Here is a 24,310-nt window from a genome sequence, read left to right as displayed (position 1 = left end):
TAACCCAAAGATCAAGTCAAACACTGCATTTCAGTTTTCACAATCCATTGGCTCCCAAATTCCATGACTAGAAAACAAAAGACTTTGGCTGTTCTTGACTGGCGACTTGGTTTCAGGCTCTAGCTCTCAATTGCTTTGCTCCTGAGAAACTGAGCAGCTTCCCCTCAAGATCTCATTCATGGCATGATTGCCAGAGCCAGCCCCTTCTCTGCCCTCCAACATGCATGTGTGTGACACACACACACACACACACACACACACACACTCTTTCCCAGGTCTGCCTCCTGCTCAATAGTTAAAATTAGAATCTAGCAAGGGAATCATTCAGTTCAGTTCAGTTCAGTTGCTCAGTCGTGTCTGACTCTTTGCGACCCCATGAATCGCAGCACGCCAGGCCTCCCTGTCCAACACCAACTCCTCGAGTTCATTCAGACTCACGTCCATCACGTCAGTCATGCCATCCAGCCATCTCATCCTCTGTCGTCACCTTCTCCTCTTGCCCTCAATCCCTCCCAGCATCAGAGTCTTTTCCAATGAGTCAACTCTTCGCATGAGCTGGCCAAAGTACTGGAGTTTCAGCTTTAGCATCATTCCTTCCAAAGAAATCCCAGGGCTGATCTCCTTCAGAATGGACTGGTTGGATCTCCTTGAAGTCCAAGGGACCCTCAAGAGTCTTCTCCAACACCACAGTTCAAAAGCATCAATTCTTCAGCGCTCAGCCTTCTTCACAGTCCAACTCTCACATCTATACATGACCACAGGAAAAACCACAGCCTTGACTAGCCATACCTTTGTTGGCAAAGTAATGTCTCTGCTTTTCAATATGCTATCTAGGTTGGTCATAACTTTTGTTAACAAAGTACAGAAAATATTTTGACACCTCTCACTTTGTAGGGCACCAGAATAGGGGTAGGGAAAGGAGAGGAAAGAAAGGAGAGAGGAACATGAGGTAAAGGAAAGAAGAAGAAAGAGGAGATTGGGTTGAAGAGAAGGCGAGAATGGAAAAGGTAGGGACGGGAGGGAGAAACCACTAGCAATAGGCAGAGCATAATTTCCATCAGCATTCATTCCTTCCTTCCACAAACTTTCATTAAGTGCTTTCCAGGGACAAAGAACATCCAAAACCTTCCTCACCTCCACTCTCTGCTTCATCCTGGAGGTCTTCAGTGACTTGGAGCCTTTGTCATGATGCCCTCTGTCACTGGGCTGCAGTTATTGATGTTTCCCCTCTACCTCCTCAGGGCTGAGGCATCCCACAATAATACCTACAGTTTATTTTACTTTTGCAAAGATGATACAGGGAGACAGAAAACCTTCAAGCTGGGATTTCCCCCAAGTCCTGCCCTCTCTCTTCTGGGAAAGAGCTGGCATCTGGACCACAGTCTGTCCCATTGATGCCACAGCTCTGGAATACATTCTCCCACTTTGGCAGTGGCCTTATTTTACTTCTCTCCTTTTTGCTCAAAATAATCATTGCAAGAAATGGTTCATAGGAAAAAACCTAACTACCTAATGGGTTGTGATGAAAGAAGGAACAAGTGGAAAAGGATGAACAAGGGGAGAGAGAGAGAGTAAAAGGGGCATCAGTTTAGAGGCCTGGCTGGAGGACTGGCCAATCCCATACCCTTCATTTATAGTTGGACAAAGTGAGGACCAGAGAGATCCAGAAGTTACAGAATGATGGAACACTGGAGCTGGAGAGGACTGCATGGTCCACTGAGCAGTAGGCATTGGGGATTAGGTCTTTTGTATCTTAGCCAGGATTTATATCGTACAGGGAGCACAGTCTCTTAGGAATTTAGATCTCAGACTTGTGCCAATTTCTCTGGGGTCTATAGTCCCAAGAAAGCAATCCAGAATCAAGTCAGAGTTGCACAAAACACAAGAAGAACCCAGACCATCAAGGCCTCTGGGCCAAAATCATGATGTTGAATGGGGGAAACACATTTCCCCTTTGAAAATAAGTCAAGCTAAATCAGAGATGAGAACCTAGTAAGTTTTCTCTCTCCCCTCATTTAAAAAACACCAATTTTAAAAAGGGAGGCAAGTAACGAGTTGCTTAGCCTTGGCACTCCTGGCATTTGGAGCTGGATCATTCTTTGCTGTTCAGTTCAGTCGCTCAGTCATGTCTGACTCTTTGTGACCCCACAGAATGCAGCATGCCAGGCTCCCCTGTCCATCACCAACTCGGAGCTTGCTCAAACTCATGTCCATTAAGTCAGTGATGACATCCAACCATCTCATCCTCTGTCATCCCCTTCTCCTCCTGCCTTCAATCTTTCCCAGCATTAGGGTATTTTCCAATGTGTCAGTTCTTCGCATCAGGGGGCCAAAGTATTGGAGTTTCAGCTTCAGTGGCTCAGAGGTTAAAGTGTCTGCCTCCAATGTGGGAGACCCGGGTTCGATCCCTGGATCGGGAAGATCCCCTGGAGAAGGACATGGTAACCCACTCCAGTATTCTTGCCTGGAGAATCCCATGGACGGAGAAGCCTGGTAGGCTACAGTCCATGGGGTCGCAAAGAGTCGGATATGACTGAGCAACTTCACCTTCACCTTCATCAGTCCTTCCAATGAACACTCAGGACTGATTTCCTTTAGGACTTTGATCTCCTTGCAGTCCAAGGGACTCGTAAGAGTCTTCTCCAACACCACAGTTCAAAATCATCAATTCTTTGGCACTCAGCTGGAAAAAACATAGCTTTTTGGTGAAGAATTCTGACAAAATGTGGTCCTGGAAAAAGGAATGGCAAACCACTTCAGCATTCTTGCCTTGAGAAGAACCCCATGAACAGTATGAAAAGGCAAAAAGATATGACACTAAAAGATGAACTACCCAGGTGGGTAGGTGCCCAATATGCTATTGGAGATCAGTGGAGAACTCCAGAAAGAATGAGGAGATGGAGCCAAAGCAAAACAACTCCCAGTTGTGGATGTGACTGGTGATGGAAATAAATTCTGATGCTGTAAAGAGCAGTATTGCACAAGAACCTGAAATGTTAGGTCTATGAGTCAAGGTGAATTGGACGTGGTCGAAAAGGAGATGGCAAGAGTGAACATAAACATTTTAGGAATCAGCGAACTAAAATGGACAGGAATGGGTGAATTTAACTCAGATGACCATTATATCTACTACTGTGGGCAAGAATCCCTTAGAAGAAATAGAGTAGCCCTCACAGTCAACAAGAGTCTGAAATGTAATACTTGGATGCAATCTTAAAAACTACAGAATGATCTCTGTTTATTTCCAAGGCACACCATTCAACAACACAGTAATCCAAGTATACGCTCCAAACACTAATGTTGAAGAAGCCGAAGTTGAACGGTTCTATGAAGACCTACAAGACCTTCTAGAACTAACACCCCAAAAAGATGTCCTTTTCATTATGGGGGACTGGAATGCAAAAGTAGGAAGTCAAGAGATACCTGGAATAACAGGCCAATTTGGCCTTGGAGTACAGAATGAAGCCGGGAAAAGGCTAATAGAGTTTTGCCAAGAGAATGCACTGGTCATAACAAACACCCTCTTCCAACAACACAAGAGAAGACTCTACACATGGACATCACCAGATGGTCAATACTGAAATCAGATTGATAATATTCTTTGCAGCCAAAATGGAGAAGCTCTATACAATCAGCAAAAATAAGACTGGGAGCTGACTGTGGCTCAGATCATGAACTCCTTATTGCCAAATTCAGACTTAAATTGAAGAAAGTAGGGAAAACCACTAGACCATTCAGGTATGACCTAAATCAAATCCCTTATGATTATACAATGGAAGTGACAAATAGATTCAAGGGATTAGATCTGATAGATTGCCTGAAGAACTATGGACGGAGGATGGTGACATTGTATAGGAGGCAGGGATCAAGACCATCCCCAAGAAAAAGAAGTGCAATAAGGCAAAATGGTTGCTTGAGGAGGCCTTACAAATAGCTGAGAAAAGAAGAGAAGCTAAAGGCAATGGAGAAAAGGAAAATTACACCCACTTGAATGCAGAGTTCCAAAGAATAGCAAGGAGAGGTAAGAAAGCCTTCTTCAATAATCAATGCAAAGAAATAGAGGAAAACAATAGAATGGGAAAGACTAGAGATCTCTTCAAGAAAATTAGAGATACCAAGGGAATATTTCATGCAAAGATGAGCCCAATAAAGGGCAGAAATGGTATGGACCTAACAGAAGTAGAAGATGTTAAGAAGAGGTGGCAAGAATATACAGAAGAACTATACAAAAAAGATCTTCATGACCCAGATAATCACAATGGTGTGATCACTCACCTAGAGCCAGACATCCTGGAATGCTAAGTCAAGTGGGCCTTAGGAAGCATCACTACACACAAAGCTAGTGGAGCTGATGGAATTCCAGGTGAGCTATTTAAATCCTAAAGATGATGCTGTGAAAGCGCTGCACTCAATACACCAGCAAATTTGGAAAACTCAGCAGTGGCCACAGGACTGGAAAAGGTGAATTTTCATTCCAATCCCAAAGAAAGGCAATGCCACTGCATGTTCAAACTACTGCACAATTGCACTCATCTCACACACTAGCAAAGTAATGCTCAAAATTCTTCAAGCCAGGCTTCAATAGTACATGAACTGTGAACTTCCAGATATTCAAGCTGGATTTAGAAAAGGCAGAGGAACCAGAGATCAAATTGCCAACATCTGCTGGATCATTGAAAAAGCAACAGAATTCCTGAAAAAACATCTACTTCTTTACTGTTAGGCGATCCTGCGTATTGTAGGATGCTTGGTGGCATCGCTGGTCTCTACACACTACCTGCCAGTAGCATCTTCCCTTGAGCTGTGACAACAATATCATCTCCAGTCTCACCAAATGTCCCTAAGGGGCAAAATTACGGCCAGGGTGAGAACTACTGCTTGAGAGAATCAGGAGCTATCAACCTGGTCATCTGAGTCCAGAGCCTTGTTTACGGTTGGAGGGTCAGGCTGGCTTTGGCTCACTCAGTCACACTTGGCAGATTCGGGATGTGAACTTAAGTCATGAGAGCCCTGCTCACTGCCCCGGAGAATTATCATTTCAGGACCTGATCTGTGACCCTGCTTGTAGTGCCCACCCCTTGGCTTCTCTTCCTGGTATACAGCTGCCCCATACCTTGCCTCCTGGGGCTTAAGCTGCCAGTATCCTGTACATCCTTCAATCAAGCAGTTAACAAAATTTCTCCAAAAGAAAGCTGCTCTTGGATTGAAAGAAGGACCACAACTGCCCCCTTTAACTTGCCACATTTTAGGAGGTTGGAAGGCTTGTACGATTCTCTTTCCCTTTGTTAATGGTTGATCTTCCCAAGCCCCCGTGGAGCTACTGCTGCGCGGATGGAGATAACATGAAGTGCGGTGCTTGGAATACTTTCAACTCTACAAATTCATGAGCATTTAGATTATTTAACTGCTGATTATGATTATTTAAGCTGAAAGATTATACCACTCTAGCTCTGAAAATGTTTGTATTTCCACTAAAAACCAAGGGACCCATTTGACTGACATTTTTCACTATTAAAACTATACATCTAGTACATGTTTTTGGCCGAAGACAGTGTCTCCCCTATTTTGTTTTATGATAAGGAAGCTGAGTTCAAAGGCCTCCTCCAACTAGCTCTCTTCCTGCCCCCTCCCTCCCACCATCAACCTGGCTTGCTCTCCTGCTTCCCTAATGCAAGTTGAAAGAAGAACCTATGTGCCTGCTGCCATCCACTATTCAACCAAAACTGGATCCCAGCATCACCAAATAAAATTCTTAAGATGACAACCTCTTCTTCACTAGGAGAAGGAGTGATACAAACTGTCAGTGGTTACGATCATAGCCTGTAGTGTCAGACTTGTATTTGAGCTCCAGGTGTCTGAGCCTCAGTTCCTACATTTACACACTGGGGGTCATAAGACTCCCCATCTCAAAGGAGGTGGCAATCATATGCAGGTGAAGTAAATAGCCCCTGCCTGACATGTAATAAGCACTTAAGAACTGTTCACTGGTAATATTAATCTCATTACCCAAAGTCTGCATGAACTGAATAGTATATATGCCTGAGCTAGTTTAATCCTCTGAAAGCATTTTAATCAGAGATAGTACATTCCGTAGGGCAAGGAGAGTTGAAGGGGTCTTGATTCTACCTGACACACAATTTAACTACTGATTCTTTCTCTGTGATGATTTGTGAAACACATCTCTGCTTGGCTCGTGCATGTCATATCTAAAGAGTCTTATGAAAAATAAATGCAGTATACACAAGTACAGGATAGGTCTTGTACTTGTGGTCCTATTGAGGGGACAGTGTCCTAGACCAAGCAGTCATTTTGGCTTTTGGCAAAAGTTTCTGCATTTCAAAAAGAGTTCCTTAAGAGAAGAAACAAGATTCCAGCATCTCCTAAGTCTTCAAGTTCCAGATCACTCATTTAGCAGAATGACTGGTAGAATTACACACTGAAAGGAACTGTGGAGATCACCCTTCCGCCCGTCCCTGGGGAAGGGGACTCTCTCTATAGCACCCCTCCCCCCAGGATTTGCCGACATACCTCAGAAACCACTTCAAAAGAGCATAGAGTTCTGACTGCTACAAAGCACTGTAGGAAGGCCTTCGTCTTCTTAAAGAATAACTGTGCTCAGGCACAATCATCTCAGGCAGCATAAATCAAGTCCATTTCTTTCCTCTCCTGTCACCCCTTTAATAGTTGGAGGGAGAATGTGTCTCTTGGTCTTCTCTAGACTAACACCCCTCACCCATCAGCTATTCCAACCATAAACATATTTTTCAGGTACCTCCCAATCTGTTCACTCACCACATGACTCTCCCATAGTTTACCAATGCTGGTACCCAGAAATGAACTCAAATACTTACTGAACCCACATATACACAAGTAAATATCTGAGAGGAATGCTATCACTAAAAGTGTAGTTGCAAAGTTATTTTTAAATATTCAGTGAGATAAAATATCAGTTGATTTTTCTTCCATACTTTTCTCATTTCAGCAAAGACGGCTAGTTGCCCTTAATACCTCTCCACCTCTTTCTTTCCTTGGTAGTAGACTCCCTGAGAGTTAGCCGGACATACAGCCACCCAGCTGAAGTCCAGGTTTTCCTGCTTTCTTGTATCTACATGTGACCATCTGTAAACACTGATCAGTGTGCCTCTTCCCTGCTCTGGTTCTTGTACCTACTTAGAATGGAGAGATCTTTGTCCTTTGTGTCCACTTAGAAGAGTGGTGAGTGCCTCTGGTTTAGAGCAGTCTTTGCAAGCAATGGATACCCAACAACTATTTATCAAATAAATTGTTAAATGACTCAGATGTCAATGGATGGTATGGGCAGCTTAAATGGCAGGGAGGTTCCCTTCTCCTGTCTGACAGCAGGAATGTGGATAGAATGGTTGGAACTGAGGCAAACACCTTGCATCCTGAGGTGCAGAGAAAAACATATGCAGAATCTCATGTGCAGAGAATGACAAAGCATCAAGGCAGATGGAGTGCCAGTCCCTGGTTACTTCGCTGCTTGCATGAACCTCTGGAATGTGCAGTTTTCTGTTCCTTGCCTCAAGCTAATTAGACCATTCCACTATTCTAAAGTTATTTTCATTGTAGTTCAGTTTTATTTACCAACTTTATGTATATTAAGTCTTTTCTCTTTCACTAAAGGCCCTAAACCACCAACTCCAGGGTTACAAGAGAGATACAGAAATCCTGAGTGATAAACAACTGCCCATCATGTGACTGTCTGCAGCTCAAACCACAACCATTGCTGAATGAGCAGTTCTTCTCTCTGCCACCTGTCTTCAATCACTACAGGTAACTTAGGAAGCTAAGAAAAGCTTCACTAGTATTTTAGCTGACTCAATTTACTTTTAGAACTAGAAGGAAACAAATAAGAACAGAGAGATTGGGATATTGTAGGACACATTAACATCAAGTGGAAGTCACTCAGTCGTCTCTGACTCTTTGTGACCCCATGGACTGGAGCCCACCAGGCTCCTCTGTCCATGCAATTTCCCAGGCAAGAATCGCAGAGTGGGTTGCCATTCCCTTCTCCAGGGGATCTTCCTGACCCAGGAATCAAACCTGGGTCTCCTGCATTGCAGGCAGATTCTTTACCATCTGAGCCATCAGGGAACTCCAGGACATATTACGATAGTATTTAATATATATTTTAAATTGAACATGGCAAAGTTTTTCTAAATAACCATGGCTTACAGAGAAAATTACACTGTAGCCCCCTCTCACCCCACACACAAAAAAACTGTTCAAAGTGTGAGGCCAACTCGAATTTGAAGATGAGCTCAGGGTATGCTAATTACAGTGGGTTTACCTAACATATGAATATGTCACGAACCATGATACATATATGGCCTTTTGTGGCTTATAAATCAGTTTCTTATAAATGCATTATTTCATTCAATCCCCATAACTTCTCTTGCAACTGAGTTTATCAATTTTAAGTAACAGTTGCCTTCAAAACTCCTCTCCCAGGCTCCATTAATCCTGTCCAAATTGCCAGGCACTTAGGATTCCTTCCTAAAGAAATGTGATTTGTCTTTTCTCATGTTGGCATGAAGGAAAGAATAAATTGATTTTATCATTTTCTGCACCCTGCCTCTCCTTTGAAGGGTACTTACCTAATGAGTGGCTCTCTCAAAAGGGATCCTAGATCAAAGAGGCCAACAGGATAATGCCTTAGAATAAGCCTCTGTCTTACCTCACTGTAAACTTCCTAAAATAGCCCAGTGTATACAAAGGCTTCTGAGGCTATCTGGAGAAGATTCGAGAATGTAATAATACCCAGTAAATTAAGGTGGCTCTCACAATGTCATCAGACGAGTTAAAGTATAGATGTTCCTTTAAAATCTTTACATTAAGTATGAGAAATCACCACAGAAAGTCTAAACTACACACTTCACATTATGTAACTTTTAACCAGCTCTCAAACCCCCCTTATTCATTCAGTATTTAATACTAAATGGAACAGATCAGTTAGCCTGCCTGTCTGCCTATTAAATTACTAGGCTAGTTTAAATTGTCTGAGCAAATGCACACAGATAGATTTTAAGCACAGTATCTCATGGCCTTCAATTCCTTTTAGCTACAGATATCAAATTCACCTGCCACAAATTAAATAATCGAGCTTTGGTTACTGGAATGTAAGCTCATTAACTGGTATTAATAAAACCAAACATATAGAATGATGTTCTTAATATTATTTTAATAAAATCCCTTTTAAATAGAAGCAAATGTAACAAAGACAAACCATTATGAAATGTTTTAGTAAGAGGTTTTAGATATTTTTTAAGTAAAAGAATAATCTTATACACAAGGGAAGGAGAATATTATGTTCTCCTGTGAAAATGTATGGTTGGGAACCATTAGTTCCTTCTAGTGCGGGAATAATGACTGGCAGTTAGAATACTAACCAATGAAGATTAAGCTGGAAAAAATATTTATTCGGGAGAAGAATCCTACACAAGAGAGAGTCAAAGACTGTCCACTAGGCTCAGATCCTAGAAGGTTTCTCAGACTTTAGGGAGTGACATGGCATTTCCCTCTTTACTCCCAAATAATCAGGAGGGTCCTTACCAATGGAAAGAGCTTTCTAAGTGGGATTCTAAACTTCTTTGGTTCCACAAGAAGCTACTTTATTCATCTAACTATTCGTTTGTTTGCTTATTTATTTGTCCATTCATTTCGATCACTCATTTTACTAAAATGAAAACTTGATAAGGGCACACATTTTCGCTTGTCCACTTATAGCAGTGGACATTCATTCCTCAAATGCAGAATTTATAAAATATGGAAGTTCAATTTAATTTTCTTTTAAAAAATGAGCATTTGTAAATGTGTATACACCAAAATGCCATCACTGTCTATCTCTGTATGGTAGGACCATAAGTGATTTTCTTTTTGAATGCCTGCCATTAGATATCCAATATTAAAAGGGAATTTCACTGTAAACAAATTAACCAACTCATTTAAAGGTAAGTCTTTAAATCAAGCAATATTTTTCTCACTTTAAATTTAGCCTAAATTTAAACTAAGAGGACAATTCCCTCCCTGGCCAAGAAAAATAGCAGAGGAAAATGAAGGCCAGTGTTGCACAGGTCCCAAAATGATAAAACACAAAAGAAAACTCTGGTTAAATTAAACAGTTGGGTTAGGAGTGTAGCTATCAAAAGGCAGTGTGAGGGAGCCTTGTAATGATGGACAGTGCTACATCTTGACCATGGTGGTGGTTATACAAATGTATACGTGTGATAAAATTGTATGTAAATAAATACATATACACACATGAGTACATGTAAAACTGGAGAAATCTAAATAAAGTTGGTAAGCTGTATCAATATCAATTTTCTGGCATAATACTATGCTGTAATTATGCCAGATGTTACCACTGAGGGAAACAAGTGAAGCGTACAAGAGAATCCTCTGTACTACTTCTTATAACTACATATTAATCTGCAATTATTGAAAATAAGCTAACAAATTGACACAGCAGGATGCTTATCAAGACATTCTTTATATTAGCAAAATATTGGCACCAACATAAGCCTCTGATAAAGGGAGACATCTGTATGATAGTATGTCAGATAATTAAAAATACAATTCAATGTTTGCTGCACAGAGCAGTGTTTACCATTCAGCAAGCAAAAGAAGGATTTACAAAATACGAAAGTACAATCTAATTTTGTTAAAAAAATAAAGAGCATTTGTAAAGGGAGACATCAAAATGCTATTAGTATCTATCTCTGCATGGTAGGATCACACGCAATTTTATTTCTTTTTAATTTTGCTCTTTCTTTTTTTCTCCTTTTAGAATGCACAGTACTACCTGAACAGATATAAAATAAAAGTAAACTTATGAAAAATAAAAGGCTGCCTGTCCTGTGGACAGGGCTCAGCTGAAATCTATGTAGCTCTGAAACAAAAACTAAGACAAGTGGTAACGTTAATTAAATGGAAAGCTATTTCAGTTCGATATAAGGATGAAGGAGCTACCTTCAAGAGCCGTGAAACATGAACCGCCACCTTATGAGCCCATGGCTTCCAAGGCAAGTGGTCTTTACCAGGCCTGGTGAATTCCTTATTATGTGGACAGCAGTCTGGCTTATATAGGCTGGAAGGCTGCACTCAGCTGTTTTCCAATACTATAAATCTGTGTCATTTAATTTTGCAACAAATTTAACGGACACCATCTCTCATTTCAAAATCCCCTTTTACGTTTCAAAGTGCTTTTACATATGCTAGTTTATATTAATTTCAGTTCAGTATTTTTTTTAAAAACCCTGTTACTGTAACAATTCTATGGAGTAGGTAAGGCAGGTAATATCAACCGCCATGTCACCAAAGAAAGGCAACCAGAGAGTGACCTCCTTTAAGGTTATGGATGAGTTATGAGACCACATCTTGTTTCTCTTGATTCATGGCCCTACCCCCTTCCTAACACCATTCAGCTTTTCCCATGTACCAGGGCTTCCCAGTCCTGGGGGGACTTGCCTGTCAGGTGCATGAACAACAGTGGCACAGAGTGGCAGTAAACGCAGTGACACACCCAGCTGACTGTTCACACTGACTGACACTGACTCAGTTACTGTCCAATAACCAACATGTCAACTCAGCTCAATCAAGAGTCACCAAACCGTTTGGTTGACTAGAACATCTGAAGAGGCTGGTAAATCTAACTGGGGTTCTCAGTCAATTTAACTGCCCTGCACCTGTGTCCCCATGGTCCTGGGAAGAACCCTGTTATTGGGGCTTCTGGGCCAGTTAATGAATGAATGAGGTTCATATTGGGCTTAATGAAGCAGAGCTTTGTTACTTTTACCAAAGGAATTAAAAGAGGAATTTTCTATTTATTTTGCAGTGGCAGCAGATTAAGCACTTCGGTAATAATGTGGCAATTCACCCAAAGAGGTCTTGGTTAGGTGCTATCTGAAATCATGAAATTAAGTGGGAAAACATACACATGGAAAAGGTTTATATGTTTTAGAAAAATAAACCCAAATTTTAGACAAATGATACTCTTCACAAAGTATACTAAACAAATGACATATTTTCATTGGCTGATAGTGCCATTTACACACATATTTCATTTTCCATGTGCCAAGCCCTCCTCTGAGTGCTTCTCTTCACAACCACCCCACGAAAGTCATTACAGGAGGAAACCATAGGGTCAGCAATGTTAAGGTCATTTTCCCCCAAGTCACACAACCACCAAGTGGACGCAACAGGATTTCAACCCAGCTCTGACAACTCCCAAACCAGCATGCTTCACCATTACTTGTTCTCTGAAAACACTGGAAGTATATGCTCTTTTTATAAACAGGAAATAATGAAAGTTTCCTTATAATGGCATAATAAATCACTCCAGGAGGTGTAGAGTTAACTTGGGAACAGCTGCAGAACAATGAGAGAAATTAGCCTGAATCTGACACATAGCAACACACAAGGAGGCAGAAGCTGGGTAAGTGAAAGAGAACGAATAAAGGCTGATGCAATCAATGTACTGACATTATTAATAAATTACTGATCACATCAATAATGTCACAAATGCTTGAAATACGTTTCTTCCTAAGTACATAAAATCCAGTCTCCAGCATTCAATCTATTCATTCCAGCAATGAGCAATTACCGAGCACCAACCATATGCAGGCACTGTTCTAGGCAGTATGATTTCTGCAGTGATTCAAACAGACAAAAGTTCTGGAATTGGTGGAGCTGACATAACTGCATGAGAAAATGAGGTAGTAGAAACAGAGTCTGAACAGATTTTTGGGTTTAATCCTGGCCAGATGTCCTTAAGCAAATTACTTGAAATCTCGCTGAGTCTCAGTTCCCTCACCTCGAAACTGAGGATAATAATATCTGTTTTTATTATATCATCTTTTATTAGGAAAAATGGGAGTTTATATGTGGAAAAAAAACTACTTATTCTTTGGTCTAGGAGAAACTGAGGTAGTTGACAAGGAATAAATGTTTTGTCCTCATTATTAAATCCTTCAAAATATTTCATTCCATATTTTCCATGATCTAAGCTTTCTGGGTTTAATACTAACCATGTGTAAGACTTGCAGGGTCAGGGTAAGGTTATTCTTCCATACCTAGCCACCAATTTCAAAGTCTATATTACAGGCTTAAGATGCTATAATTCTGTACATTTCCCCTTATTTTGGAAGGAGGCTGGATTTAAATCATACTTTAGTGATTATTTCATTTAAAGACTTAGAGAGATGCTGCTTCTTGCCTAATTTTTCAGAAATAGATTCATAGCAATTGATTATCTCTAAAATCTTTGAGTAATTATCTTTACTATGTTCTTTCATGGTGATATTATTTCACTGTGAGAACGATATAAAAGCTAGGTGGAGGTGGGTGTGTCACAGGCCCACAGGAACAACCACTGCCCGACAAGCAGTCACACCTTATTGATTAAATCAAAGAAAGACATTTGTTCCAGTCTCCTCCCCTACCCAACCCCCACCCCCATCCAGTCCTTACCTACCCAATGAGACAGGGGGGCAGGGGCATTTCCAAGCCTGTTTTTATCAGCCCAGCAAATCAGAGTCCTGCTTTCTAAACAAAGAGGTGCCAACCTTGAGACTATGAAAACCAACACAAGCCAGGCATTGTACACAAGTGAAAAGAATATAATTAGCAAAGTTATAGTCACAATTAGGAAATACCTCCTCAGAAAAGTTTCCATTTAACCCTGAGCAGGACTTCAATTACCATTGTGCTTAACAAGGCCTCTGTCTCTTGGCCAGCTCAAACCTTTTAGACAGATCTAAGAATATTAGTGCCGTCCACAAAACACAGAGTCACAAAACCTTATGTTGGATTTTTTTTTTCTTTTTTGAATAACAGATGTGAAAAATGTGCACATTGGGACATGGAAGCTGTAATTCGAGAAAATAAGAAGCACAGTCACAGAAACAACTAGTCAAGTGTTAGCTACATGATTCTCTCTCCAAGCTCTTTCCTCCTCTTCTTTAGCATTCCCTTTCTCATCCCTACAGAGAAGTTAGAAAAGAAAGACTGAGAAAGCAAAAATGGGCACTCACTTCATCTCTAGGATCTCCTCCAGCTGCTTCCTCCTTTCTGTCCGGAGGTTGGCCAAGTGTGCTTCTTTCTCAGCCAGGGACTGCTGCGTGGAGGCAAGGCGAGCCTTGGTGGCATCCAGTTCCTGTCTGGTCTTCTCCAGCGCATTCATCAGTTCTTCTATCTGAAAAGCGCATGGGACGCAGTGTGTTATTTCTCCTCCATTCAAGCACAAGGTGTACCTTGCGTTCTGACAACAGACACAAAGGAATTAAAGCCATTCTTGAGCTGGGCATTGTATCCCGGCGTCCATTCTTTCTTTGTCACTACTTAAAAATAAACATTTCAAACCCAAGAAATGTCCAAATTTCTCCAAGGTCCTCATTCAATTGAATTATCCAATAACTTTTATAGAAACTACTTAATGTATTTATTAGAACTGGAAGGTGAGTGGCTTGACCCAATTTCAACCTGTGTTTGGCAAAAATCTCAGATACTGCCTCACAGTTGGCTGAAAGCAACACTCAAATGCACTTTGCCCGGCACAATATACTTTTGTGTGTAGGCCCCAGAGCATTCTGACAGGAAGCTACTCTATGTGTTTCAAATTCATTCATGTTTTAGCCTATCAAAGCCTTGTTTGGCAAAAGCGATTTGATGGCCAAGGGGCCTCAGGGGCTCCCCTCTCACCTCACCTCCCTGTTTCATATTCAGGAAGCAAGGTTTGGCCAAAGGTAAACAGAATCCCAGCCACAAAAGGTTCAAATTTGGTTTGCCCCTGAAGTTTGAGAGGGTTCTAAACTTGAAATAAATGACATGTAACTTTTATAGGGTGCTAATACACCATAGAAATAAGCCAGACTATCAAATATCCAGGGTTTTCAGCCAGGTCCCAAAAAATTGGACCAGGGAGCCCCAAGGCAAGGCCTTATCCTTCCCGAACCATTGGAGACTTTTAAAAGCCAACACACAACAAAGAAGGCTGGTGTTTAATGGTTCTTTTCCAGAGCCTTCCGTGGAATGCCATCCCTTGCACAGATACAGGCTGCATCCACCCTGAGAACTTAAAACCATGGTTTCAGGAAGTTTCTAGACTCCATGAGTTGATGTTTGGATTTCTAAGTCACCCCTTCCAGCTGAACTTGGCAGAATGGGATCATCTATCACTAAAGTCAACAGAACGCCCTTCAAAACGTGTCAATGACATGTTAAGTTCCAATTCATAAAGACTTTCTACACCATTTCTGCAGTTTTACATGGAATTTATTCAGAATAAGCACGATAGTTCACATCCAAGGTAAATTACAGGCTTTTAAAATTCAGAAAACCCTCCATTTTGCCCTGATAAAAAGAGGAAACTTGATGACCAGGTAATATAAATAAAAGCCCAAACCAAAAACAGTTTTAAAAGCAAGGAATATAGAGCATAACCTATGAAAGTCACAGAACTACACAGGGATAAACAGCATTATTCTTTAACAAACGAAATTTAAATATTAAAAAGCAAACTTGTTAGTTTCTCATATAAGTTCATCGAATATCATAAATATAACTAGAAGCCTTTCTACAAAACAATACTTGATGAGGCTGAAGCAGAAGTGTTTTTGTCTGTTTTACCCTATTTTTTATAGATTCAATAGCAGTGCTGCTTTTTAAAAGATCAATATTATGGTCATTCCAAGCATCAGCTCAGATACAGTCTGCCTGATCCTCTACTTGGGATGGTCTGTGTCCTCACGACTCCCTTTCCTTTCGTAACTTTTTAAAAAAAAATTCCAAATGTATTATCAATGTCAGAGAAGAGGGAGGGTGTCCAGGATTCTCACCTGCTGAATCTCTTCTTAGTTGAGCTGGCCCGCTCGCAATCCACAGACACAGAATGCTACTTTGTGGGTTTCCAAGCTCTTAGTTCACCTTCCATGTGACTGCGTACGGCAGATACTAACTAGTTTTATATTAAACCAGCTTTAACAATTACACCTTAGATCATTGTCATTTCCAAGCAGAAGCATTTAAGAACTAGCAATCAACCACAACCTTCCCTTTTCCTGGCCATAATGACTTCAGAACCATGTTTCAGATGATGTCTCCTTCAGCCTGAGTCCCTGAGTGATCACAATGAAGCTAAAGGCCAAACCATACCACATAAGCAAGGCAGCACCTTCACTGTGTTACAACATGAGATGAGAGGCTGTCACCTCCAGTGTGACTTGGACTGTCTTGACTGATGAACTGTTACACTCCTTATCAAGTGCCTATAATACCTGCTTCCATCTCCCTACCACCAGGTCCCTCTCATTAAGAGGTTGTACTTTTTATTCTTGTTCTCCCAACACTTGCAGGCCACCGATACCCTCCTTCTTGCCATATGTCTTTTCTTAATGTGTAGTTTGCACAGCTGAATGGTTCCCCAACTTCTTCTCACTGGAAGTAATATTTTAGCTGGCTATGTCTATGAAACTTGTGCCTTAAAAATGATCAGATTTGAAACATGTCTCCATAACTTACTATATGACTGACACAAGTTTCTTTATCTCTTTTGCCTTTGGGTTCTTTACCCGGAAACAGGAAATTATGTTGTTTATTCCTATTAGATGTTTGAGGGCATTACATCGGATGACATAGCCTGTATATCATTTATTCTTCTAATTAATATCAATAAAATAACACTTTCCCTTAAAATAAGGTATACTCATATGGAATCCAAAAGACAGGAAAATTAAAAAAAAATTTTTATATAAGAATAATGATATTCTCTTTAGCTAAGATTACCCAAAATACCACCACATGGAGATAAACACTCTGAACATCTTAATTTCTCCATCTCTCTCTTACTCTTTTACATATTACATATAGTTGAGATGTATGTATAATTTTGTAAACTGTTTTAAATAACCTCAGATATGCAGATGACACCACCCTTATGGCAGAAAGTGAAGAGGAACTCAAAAGCCTCTTGATGAAAGTGAAAGTGGAGAGTGAAAAACTTGGCTTAAAGCTCAACATTCAGAAAACGAAGATCATGGCATCTGGTCCCATCACTTCATGGGAAATAGATGGGGAAACAGTGGAAATAGTGTCAGACTTTATTTTTCTGGGCTCCAAAATCACTGCAGATGGTGACTGCAGCCATGAAATTCAAAGACGCTTACTCCTTGGAAGGAAAGTTATGACCAACCTAGATAGCATATTCAAAAGCAGAGACATTACTTTGCCAACAAAGGTCCATCTAGTCAAGGCTATGGTTTTTCCTGTGGTCATGTATGGATGTGAGAGTTGGACTGTGAAGAAGGCTGAGCGCTGAAGAATTGATGCTTTTGAACTGTGGTGTAGGAGAAGACTCTTGAGAGTCCCTTGGATTGCAAGGAGATCCAACAAGTCCATTCTGAAGGAGATCAGCCCTGGGATTTCTTTGGAAGGAATGATGCTAAAGCTGAAACTCCAGTACTTTGGCCAGCTCATGCGAAGAGTTGACTCATTGGAAAAGACTCTGATGCTGGGAGGGATTGGGGGCAAGAGGAGAAGGGGACGACAGAGGATGAGATGGCTGGATGGCATCACTGACTCGATGGATGTGAGTCTGAGTGAACTCCTGGAGTTGGTGATAGACAGGGAGGCCTGGCGTGCTGCGATTCATGGGGTCGCAAAGAGTCAGACACGACTGAGTGACTGATCTGATATATATATAAAATTAAAAAGCCCCCCTTCTTATTAGATAGCCTCTGTGAAACACAGTGTAATGGGTGAGTGGGACTGTATCCATTCCCCATTCACCTATAAGCCAACCTTTCCCTTGGGTTCTCAGAAGCTCTCCTTAGATTGAGAACTTATTTCCCCTGTTTGTTTTGCATACTCTTCACCTTCCTGCATCCATAACTGGACCTTTCCCCTCATGACTCTATCCCAGAGACATTTTCCTCATCCACGTGGCTTCTCAGAGGAGGACTGAGGTTTGTCTCCATAGCTCTCACCACTATTCTAATACTTTTCCAAACTTTATCTCCTTTTATTCACTTAACATCTTTCACATACACTGAACCACTTGGTAATTACTTCCATTTAGATGCCACAGTATCACTTTGAATTCAGGATGATCCATGCACACCTATCTAAACAAGATCCCTACCACCTACCCCAGCTCTCCATACCTGCCATTCCCTAACACATTGGTGACACTTTAGTCCAGTGTCCTGAGCTTTTCTCAGTGACTCATGTTTAAGAACCACATTTGTGTCTTCCCTCTCTTTCCCCTTTGTTTTTTCTTCATCATCAAGTCTATTTTGGAAACACTTCCTGAAGCATCATCTTTTTCTATCACTACTTTTTATGCTTCCAGCTTGAATCCCTTCCCCTCCCACATTTCTGACAAGATTGAAAATAAGTGTGTGTGTGTGTGTTTGTGTGCACATGTGTGTTCCCAGCCTTTGTTCCTACCCCAACCCTAAATAAGAACTTGGCTTTGCCTGATCAGCTTCTTCGCTGTCAGAGTTCTCTCTCAGCCAGGACTGCGCCTGGAATTTAGGAAACAGGTAGTAGAGTGAACCAACAAAACTGAGTGCAAAGGCACAGGACTTTGAAGGGCAGGCTGTGACCGTCTGTGTGATGAACAGTAGGAGATAGGCGTGAGAGAGGAAAGAGGAGTGATGAGCCTGGAGACTGGGCACACAGAGGTTTGGTTTTGTTTTAAGGGCAGAATAAGATGACTGAGAAGGAAGAGAAAAGAGAAAGGGGAAAAAGTTGCTAGGTGTTATTCCTGGGGTCCCTTCAATGTTTTCCAAAGACACAGATTGAAGGTTAGACTTTCCTTTTGATTTTTTTCAGCTGTTTTGACTTTGTGTCTTTGGATGTGACTTTGAACTGGGTGAACCAAGATGTCTTGTGGGATTTATTCTTACAACTTGCCTCCCTACTTCCAGGAAAATATGCCTAAACCATCAATATTTCATCAAAAGTATCACTGGTCTGGTTCCAACATCTCAAGGGGCTCCTGATTACCCACAGTTGTGGTCTTCAAACTCTGTTCCCTAGACCACCATGAGTTCCAAAGAGGCATCTGGGGGCTAATAAACAGATCAGTGGAGTGGGAGGAGGGGTGTGAATCAGCAGAGAGCTCCATCCACCATCTCACACTCAAAGGGAGTTGTTCTACTTTGTCTTCTATACAGCATTTTGCTTAAAATTTAATTTGAATTTTTTCAGTTTTAACTATTTTAAAATATTTTGAATATTTTTATATAACATACATAGAAATAGATATTTAATATATGTAAATATATAGCTATGTATTTATACATAATTAAAATATTTTATATATGGAGAATGGTTAAAATTATGGATTAAGAAACCAGACTGCACTAATAACACTTGCCTTACCATTTATTATAGAGCCTTGGGAAAGTGTCTGAGTTTCTTCATCTGTAACAATAGTATGTCTCACTAGAATTACTTCATGTATTAAGTGAAGCAATGAAAGTAAAGCTCTTAGTGTGGGGCTAGCAAATATGAAAACACACAGGACATGCTTAACAGACGAGACAGCACAGCACAGTGGTTACAAACAGAACTGAGGAGCTAGCCTACCACTTACTATCTGTGTCCTTCTGAGTCAGTTATAAAACCTTTCTGAACCCAGCTTCCCTGTGATGTGGGAACTCAGCTAAAAGGAGTTTGGTGAAGATTCAATGGGTTAATGTGTATGATGCACTAAGAACAATGCCCAAGTACTTGGTGCCATAGAAGCATGGCCAATACAGGGCCAATTTAAGTATTCAACCCATTTTATGTTTGCTTATTACTGAATTCAAGATTCTGTGCTTGCTGTCACCTATCTTCAGCAACAACATTAGCACACACACACACATGCACACACACCCCTGGACTACCTTATAGTGCTGTGCTGTGCTAAGTTGCTTCCATTGTGGCCAATTCTTTGAGACCCTATGGACCACAGCCTGCCAGGCTCCCCTGTCCAGGGGATTCTCCAGGCAAGAATACTGGAGTGGGTTGCCATGCCCTCCTCCAGGGGATCTTCCTGATCCAGGGATCGAGCCCATATCTCTTAAGTCTCCTGCACTGGCAGGCAGGTTCTTTACCACTGGTGCCACCTGGCAGGCCCGGACTACCCTATAGTGACCGCTTCAATTACTGAAATTGCCTCCCCTTTAAGGCTCTGCCACAGAGCTCTGGCCTCCTTCATAGGTTCAGTGATATAAATCTGGAGCTCTGAAAACAGGCAGACCTGATCAAGTTTGGGTTCCATCAATACAACCTCTGTGACCTTAGGACAATCTAAACCCAATGCTTCCTGAACTCTGCTGCACATTTGAACCCTTTAGAAATACTATTAAAATCCTGATGCTATAGTCACACTCCTACCAATTAAATGAAAACATCTGAGGGTAGGAGTCTGGCATTAGTACTTTATTAAAAAAGCAGGTGATTCTGACGTGATAGCAAAGTGCAACCTATACTGGGAAGCCTGAACATTACTGACCTTTCAGCCCGCAGGTCCTCCTCTATAAAATAGGGGGAGGAAACAGAAGTCACCACACAGGGTTGGCACAAGCACAAAGGGAGACAATACACCTCAAGCATCCAGCCCTCTCTGTTAGACATTCTGCAAGTGTCCAGGCCGTGACAGTTACTACTGTCCCAAGGCTGGGCTGTTGGTAGCATTACTTTCACCCAAGTGCCTTCGGTTGTTACCTTCAGCACCTGACTTTCTACCACCTCATCAAACACCATTTCACGTTTCTGCACAACCCTTTCATGTGTGTGCTTTGTTGCTACAACTGGATTGTAATCCTCAGAGGGCAAGGACCACGTCTCCATTCTCTCTGGAAGGCCCTTCAGCTCCTGACATGGAACCAGTGTCCACACTCAATAAATACCTGAGGAATGAGAGGAAAGGGAGTGCAAAGATGTGATTCTGAAACACCCTCCTCTGACCCTCTTAGAGCAATGATGGATGAAGTGTAAGTCCGAACTTGATACTTTCCTACCCCATAAATCAACGGTCCCCTTGCCATCCTCACCAAACGCCCTTCAAGTTCTTGCTCTCTGTTTGCCTCAAGCACCTTCTCTTTGCTATGGAGACAAGAGGGCTTGGATACTCAGCCCCTGAATGGAAGGAACTCTATGCTCACGGCCACCTGGAAGCCATCAAGAGCACCCAGGAACCCAAGAGTTTCGAGATGGCCTGATAAAAAAGCTACCCCAGGCCTTGAGCTGGGGTAGAAGCAAGCAGCTTTTAATCCCGCTCTGCATTCCACTCACTCTGCTGGGACCTGGGAGACATGCAGCCCTTCTACCATTGCACCACCTCGTCTCCCTGGGTATCTCCTGCATGCAAGGCACTCAGCTAGACATAACATGCTCACCCTCAGAAGCTGTCTGGTTTGGCGGGCAACCCTGAATGAAACAAATTTAATTACAATAGTGATGAAAAAAAAAAAACTAATAAAGAAAAGAACTGAGTGATGAGCAACAGTTAAAAGCCAATCTTGTCCTAGGCCCCATGACTGGTCTCCAAAACCAGGTAGGTAAATGGGAGTGGTCTGCTAAAGAGGAGGGAGGAAATACAAGCTGGGAAGCCCAGGCTGCAGGGCCCCATGGTCCTGTTCATTGGGGAACTGCTACTGGAAGAATCACAATGATTATGAGCTAATAAATGCTTTTGAAAAATCCAGCAGGAGAGCAACCAGTGTGTCTCAATTCAACACAGCATTTGCTTATTTTGGAAGCTCATCTATTGGTAATTCACCAGACAATAATATTTCCTGGGTGGGGGCGTGGAGTTTAGAGAGGCTGTTTTGTTCCTAAAAGGCCATCTGTGATGAAAAAAGAGAAATCACAGCAACATCAGAAATCTTCTATAAACATTTAACATGTTCCAGTTTTAAAAATTTCCTAAAAGGTCCCCACATAGGGAAAGATTGGCATTCTGATGCTCTATCTAGAAAGCTAAGATTACATTTTAAAATATACATTGCTTTGGTGTTACATATCTAGAATAATTAAGGCTTTCTTCAAATTAGATGACTTCTTGGTCTCACCAATTAAACAAAACAAAACAAAAATCCCTAACTGTTTGTGTGTCAGTTCTGATTTTATTAGTTATTCTACGTGACAGATTACAAAAAGTCTCTTATAAAATGGTTAAGTTACCAGGACTATTCAGCTGTATTTGAATAATTCATAACTCTGTACACTTTAAGAATAGTGAAGCTATCAAATGAATTTCTAGAGTCTAATGCTTAAACACCCAGTTCTGGAGAAATGGTCGGAATTTTAAAGTGAATATTGGAGCTTTAAAACAATAAAATAAGAAACCTGTTTAAGACCTTAAATCATTAACATGTGTCGACTTAAACTTACACATACATTTGTGTTGTTTAACTAAATATTTGAAAACCAGATTCTCTCTCAGTTATCTGCCAAGAGCCCAACTGCCCCGCTCTGTGTCTCTCTTCTGACACGTGGCAACATCCAGTGCTTTTCAAGAGGCTCACTTGGCAGGAACTGATCTTCAAATATTTTGATAAAACAATTTTTCCCTTAAATTATATGTCAGCATTGATTTAGTGTCTATCTTGTGTTAATGATTTGGAATTTTTAAACTGCTTTTAAAACCATGTGTTAAAATTACACAGGCTCTTCTGCCATCCCCCCTCACCATCCATCCTAGTTTTCCGTCCTCACTGCATCCCAAGCGCAAGAGGATGGTCATTTCAGTTTGCACCAAAACACAGAGCCAGTGAAATGCCCATATCCCAAGTTACAGCAAATCTGGAATGTGAATTGGTCCTGGGGGAATAGCTGGGACTTGGCCCAGCTCTGCCCTGGGTACAGAGAAGGTCACGCTAAGATGAGGAGGTAAAGATAAACGCTGAAACCCTCTCTCCTCAACAGCAACAACTTCTGAAGCACTGATGCTGTGGGTTGAAGGATCTGTTAGAACAAGGACTACTAATCTTATTTTTCCAATTACTCTTATCTTATATTTCTATCTCTGCCTCCCTCTCACCTCCCCACTGCTGCCTTAGAGTGACACCTTTTGGAAAAGGTTGAAACTGAAAATCCCCAGACTGTTTTCTGCTTGGACCTGGCTACCCTCAAGATTGCATTTGGGACTTGTTTTCTCCTCACTGAAGTTTAAACTTCTCTCTGCCTAAATGTGTCACCTCTGATCCTTCAGCTGCAAACAAATACCCCATCAAGCGAGGCTGTTTGGGCTTCAGCTCTTTGATTTTGACAGCACTTTAAACTCCTCCTTTCCCCCTCCTTTCTCAAAGCTTATTAACAAAATCTCACTCCATAGTAAAGGACGGATGGAGAATAAATGTGTAAAATACATCCATTCTGACTGAACAGATTCTGAGTCAGAGTATGGATGAGTAACAGTTTCTCTGGAAGGCCCCTGAGCATTCATCATCCCAGGCCGAACTTCTTCCCAGGCCGAACTTCTTCAGGGGAATCTCCCTTAGAAAAAGGCTGTGGATCTACTTCTGTGTATGTCTGGTGTAGCTACTTTTCGAGCAACTGGGAGACATTTTTACTTAATGTGTGCACAGCTCTGCGAAAGAGCCAGTGTTTTCCCTAAGAGTCTTAGGTTCTCGAGGAGAAGTGTGTGCATGCTAAGTCACTTCAGTCATGTCCGAATCTTTGTGACTCCATAGACTGTAGCCCTCCAGGCTCCTCTGTCCATGGAATTTTCCAGGCAAAAGTACTGGAGTGAGTTGCCATGCCCTCTTCCAGGGGATCTTCCCAACCTAGGGATTGAATCCACATCACTTATGTCCCCTGCAGTGCCAGGCGAGTTGTTTACCACTAGTGTTACCCGAGAAGCAGTACAAAGAGTAGCTAAGTGTGTGGACTCGGAAGCTGGGGGCTTAGGTCCCAGTCAGGAACCAGGCATATACTGACCCTGGAAAAAGTACTTGAGCTCCATGTACATCAGTTTCTTTCTCTGTAAAATGTGGGTGACAGTTGCACCTCCCAGAATCCTTGTGAAGAATACCTGACTTAAAATAATTACACACTCGCCACACAGAAAGCACATTATCACCAATAGTGATGTTAGTTTTAACACCAGCTCTTATTTTTCAGCCTATTAGAGCATGAGGAAGCAAGACAAAGGGTTGAATTTCCATGTTTTTACGTTTTCAGAAAGACAACATTTTCCATCTTCAATGGAACAGTGAAATTTTTTACTCTGAAATCTATATCAAGCCAAATTAATTACCTACAAAATATACTAAACTCCAATCACAATTATAAAGGA

At 41.4% G+C, this 24,310-nt stretch overlaps 1 protein-coding gene across 2 annotated transcripts in view; it reads right to left on the bottom strand.

Annotated features, from left to right (window-relative positions):
- The window catches only part of ERC2 (ELKS/RAB6-interacting/CAST family member 2), a 990,200-nt gene that overhangs the window by 372,047 nt on the left and 593,843 nt on the right, over positions 1-24,310 (bottom strand). For both annotated transcript variants that reach the window (XM_070776467.1, XM_070776466.1), the window contains one exon: positions 14,052-14,212. In XM_070776467.1, coding sequence (XP_070632568.1) covers positions 14,052-14,212 — 161 coding nt within the window. The remainder of the gene's footprint in view (positions 1-14,051; positions 14,213-24,310) is intronic.

The sequence above is a fragment of the Bos indicus genome, chromosome 22, assembly GCF_029378745.1.
Source record: "Bos indicus isolate NIAB-ARS_2022 breed Sahiwal x Tharparkar chromosome 22, NIAB-ARS_B.indTharparkar_mat_pri_1.0, whole genome shotgun sequence".
Lineage (NCBI taxonomy): Eukaryota > Metazoa > Chordata > Mammalia > Artiodactyla > Bovidae > Bos > Bos indicus.
The sequence above is the reverse complement of the archived record's forward strand: the minus strand, read 5'-3'. Positions and strand labels throughout refer to the sequence as shown.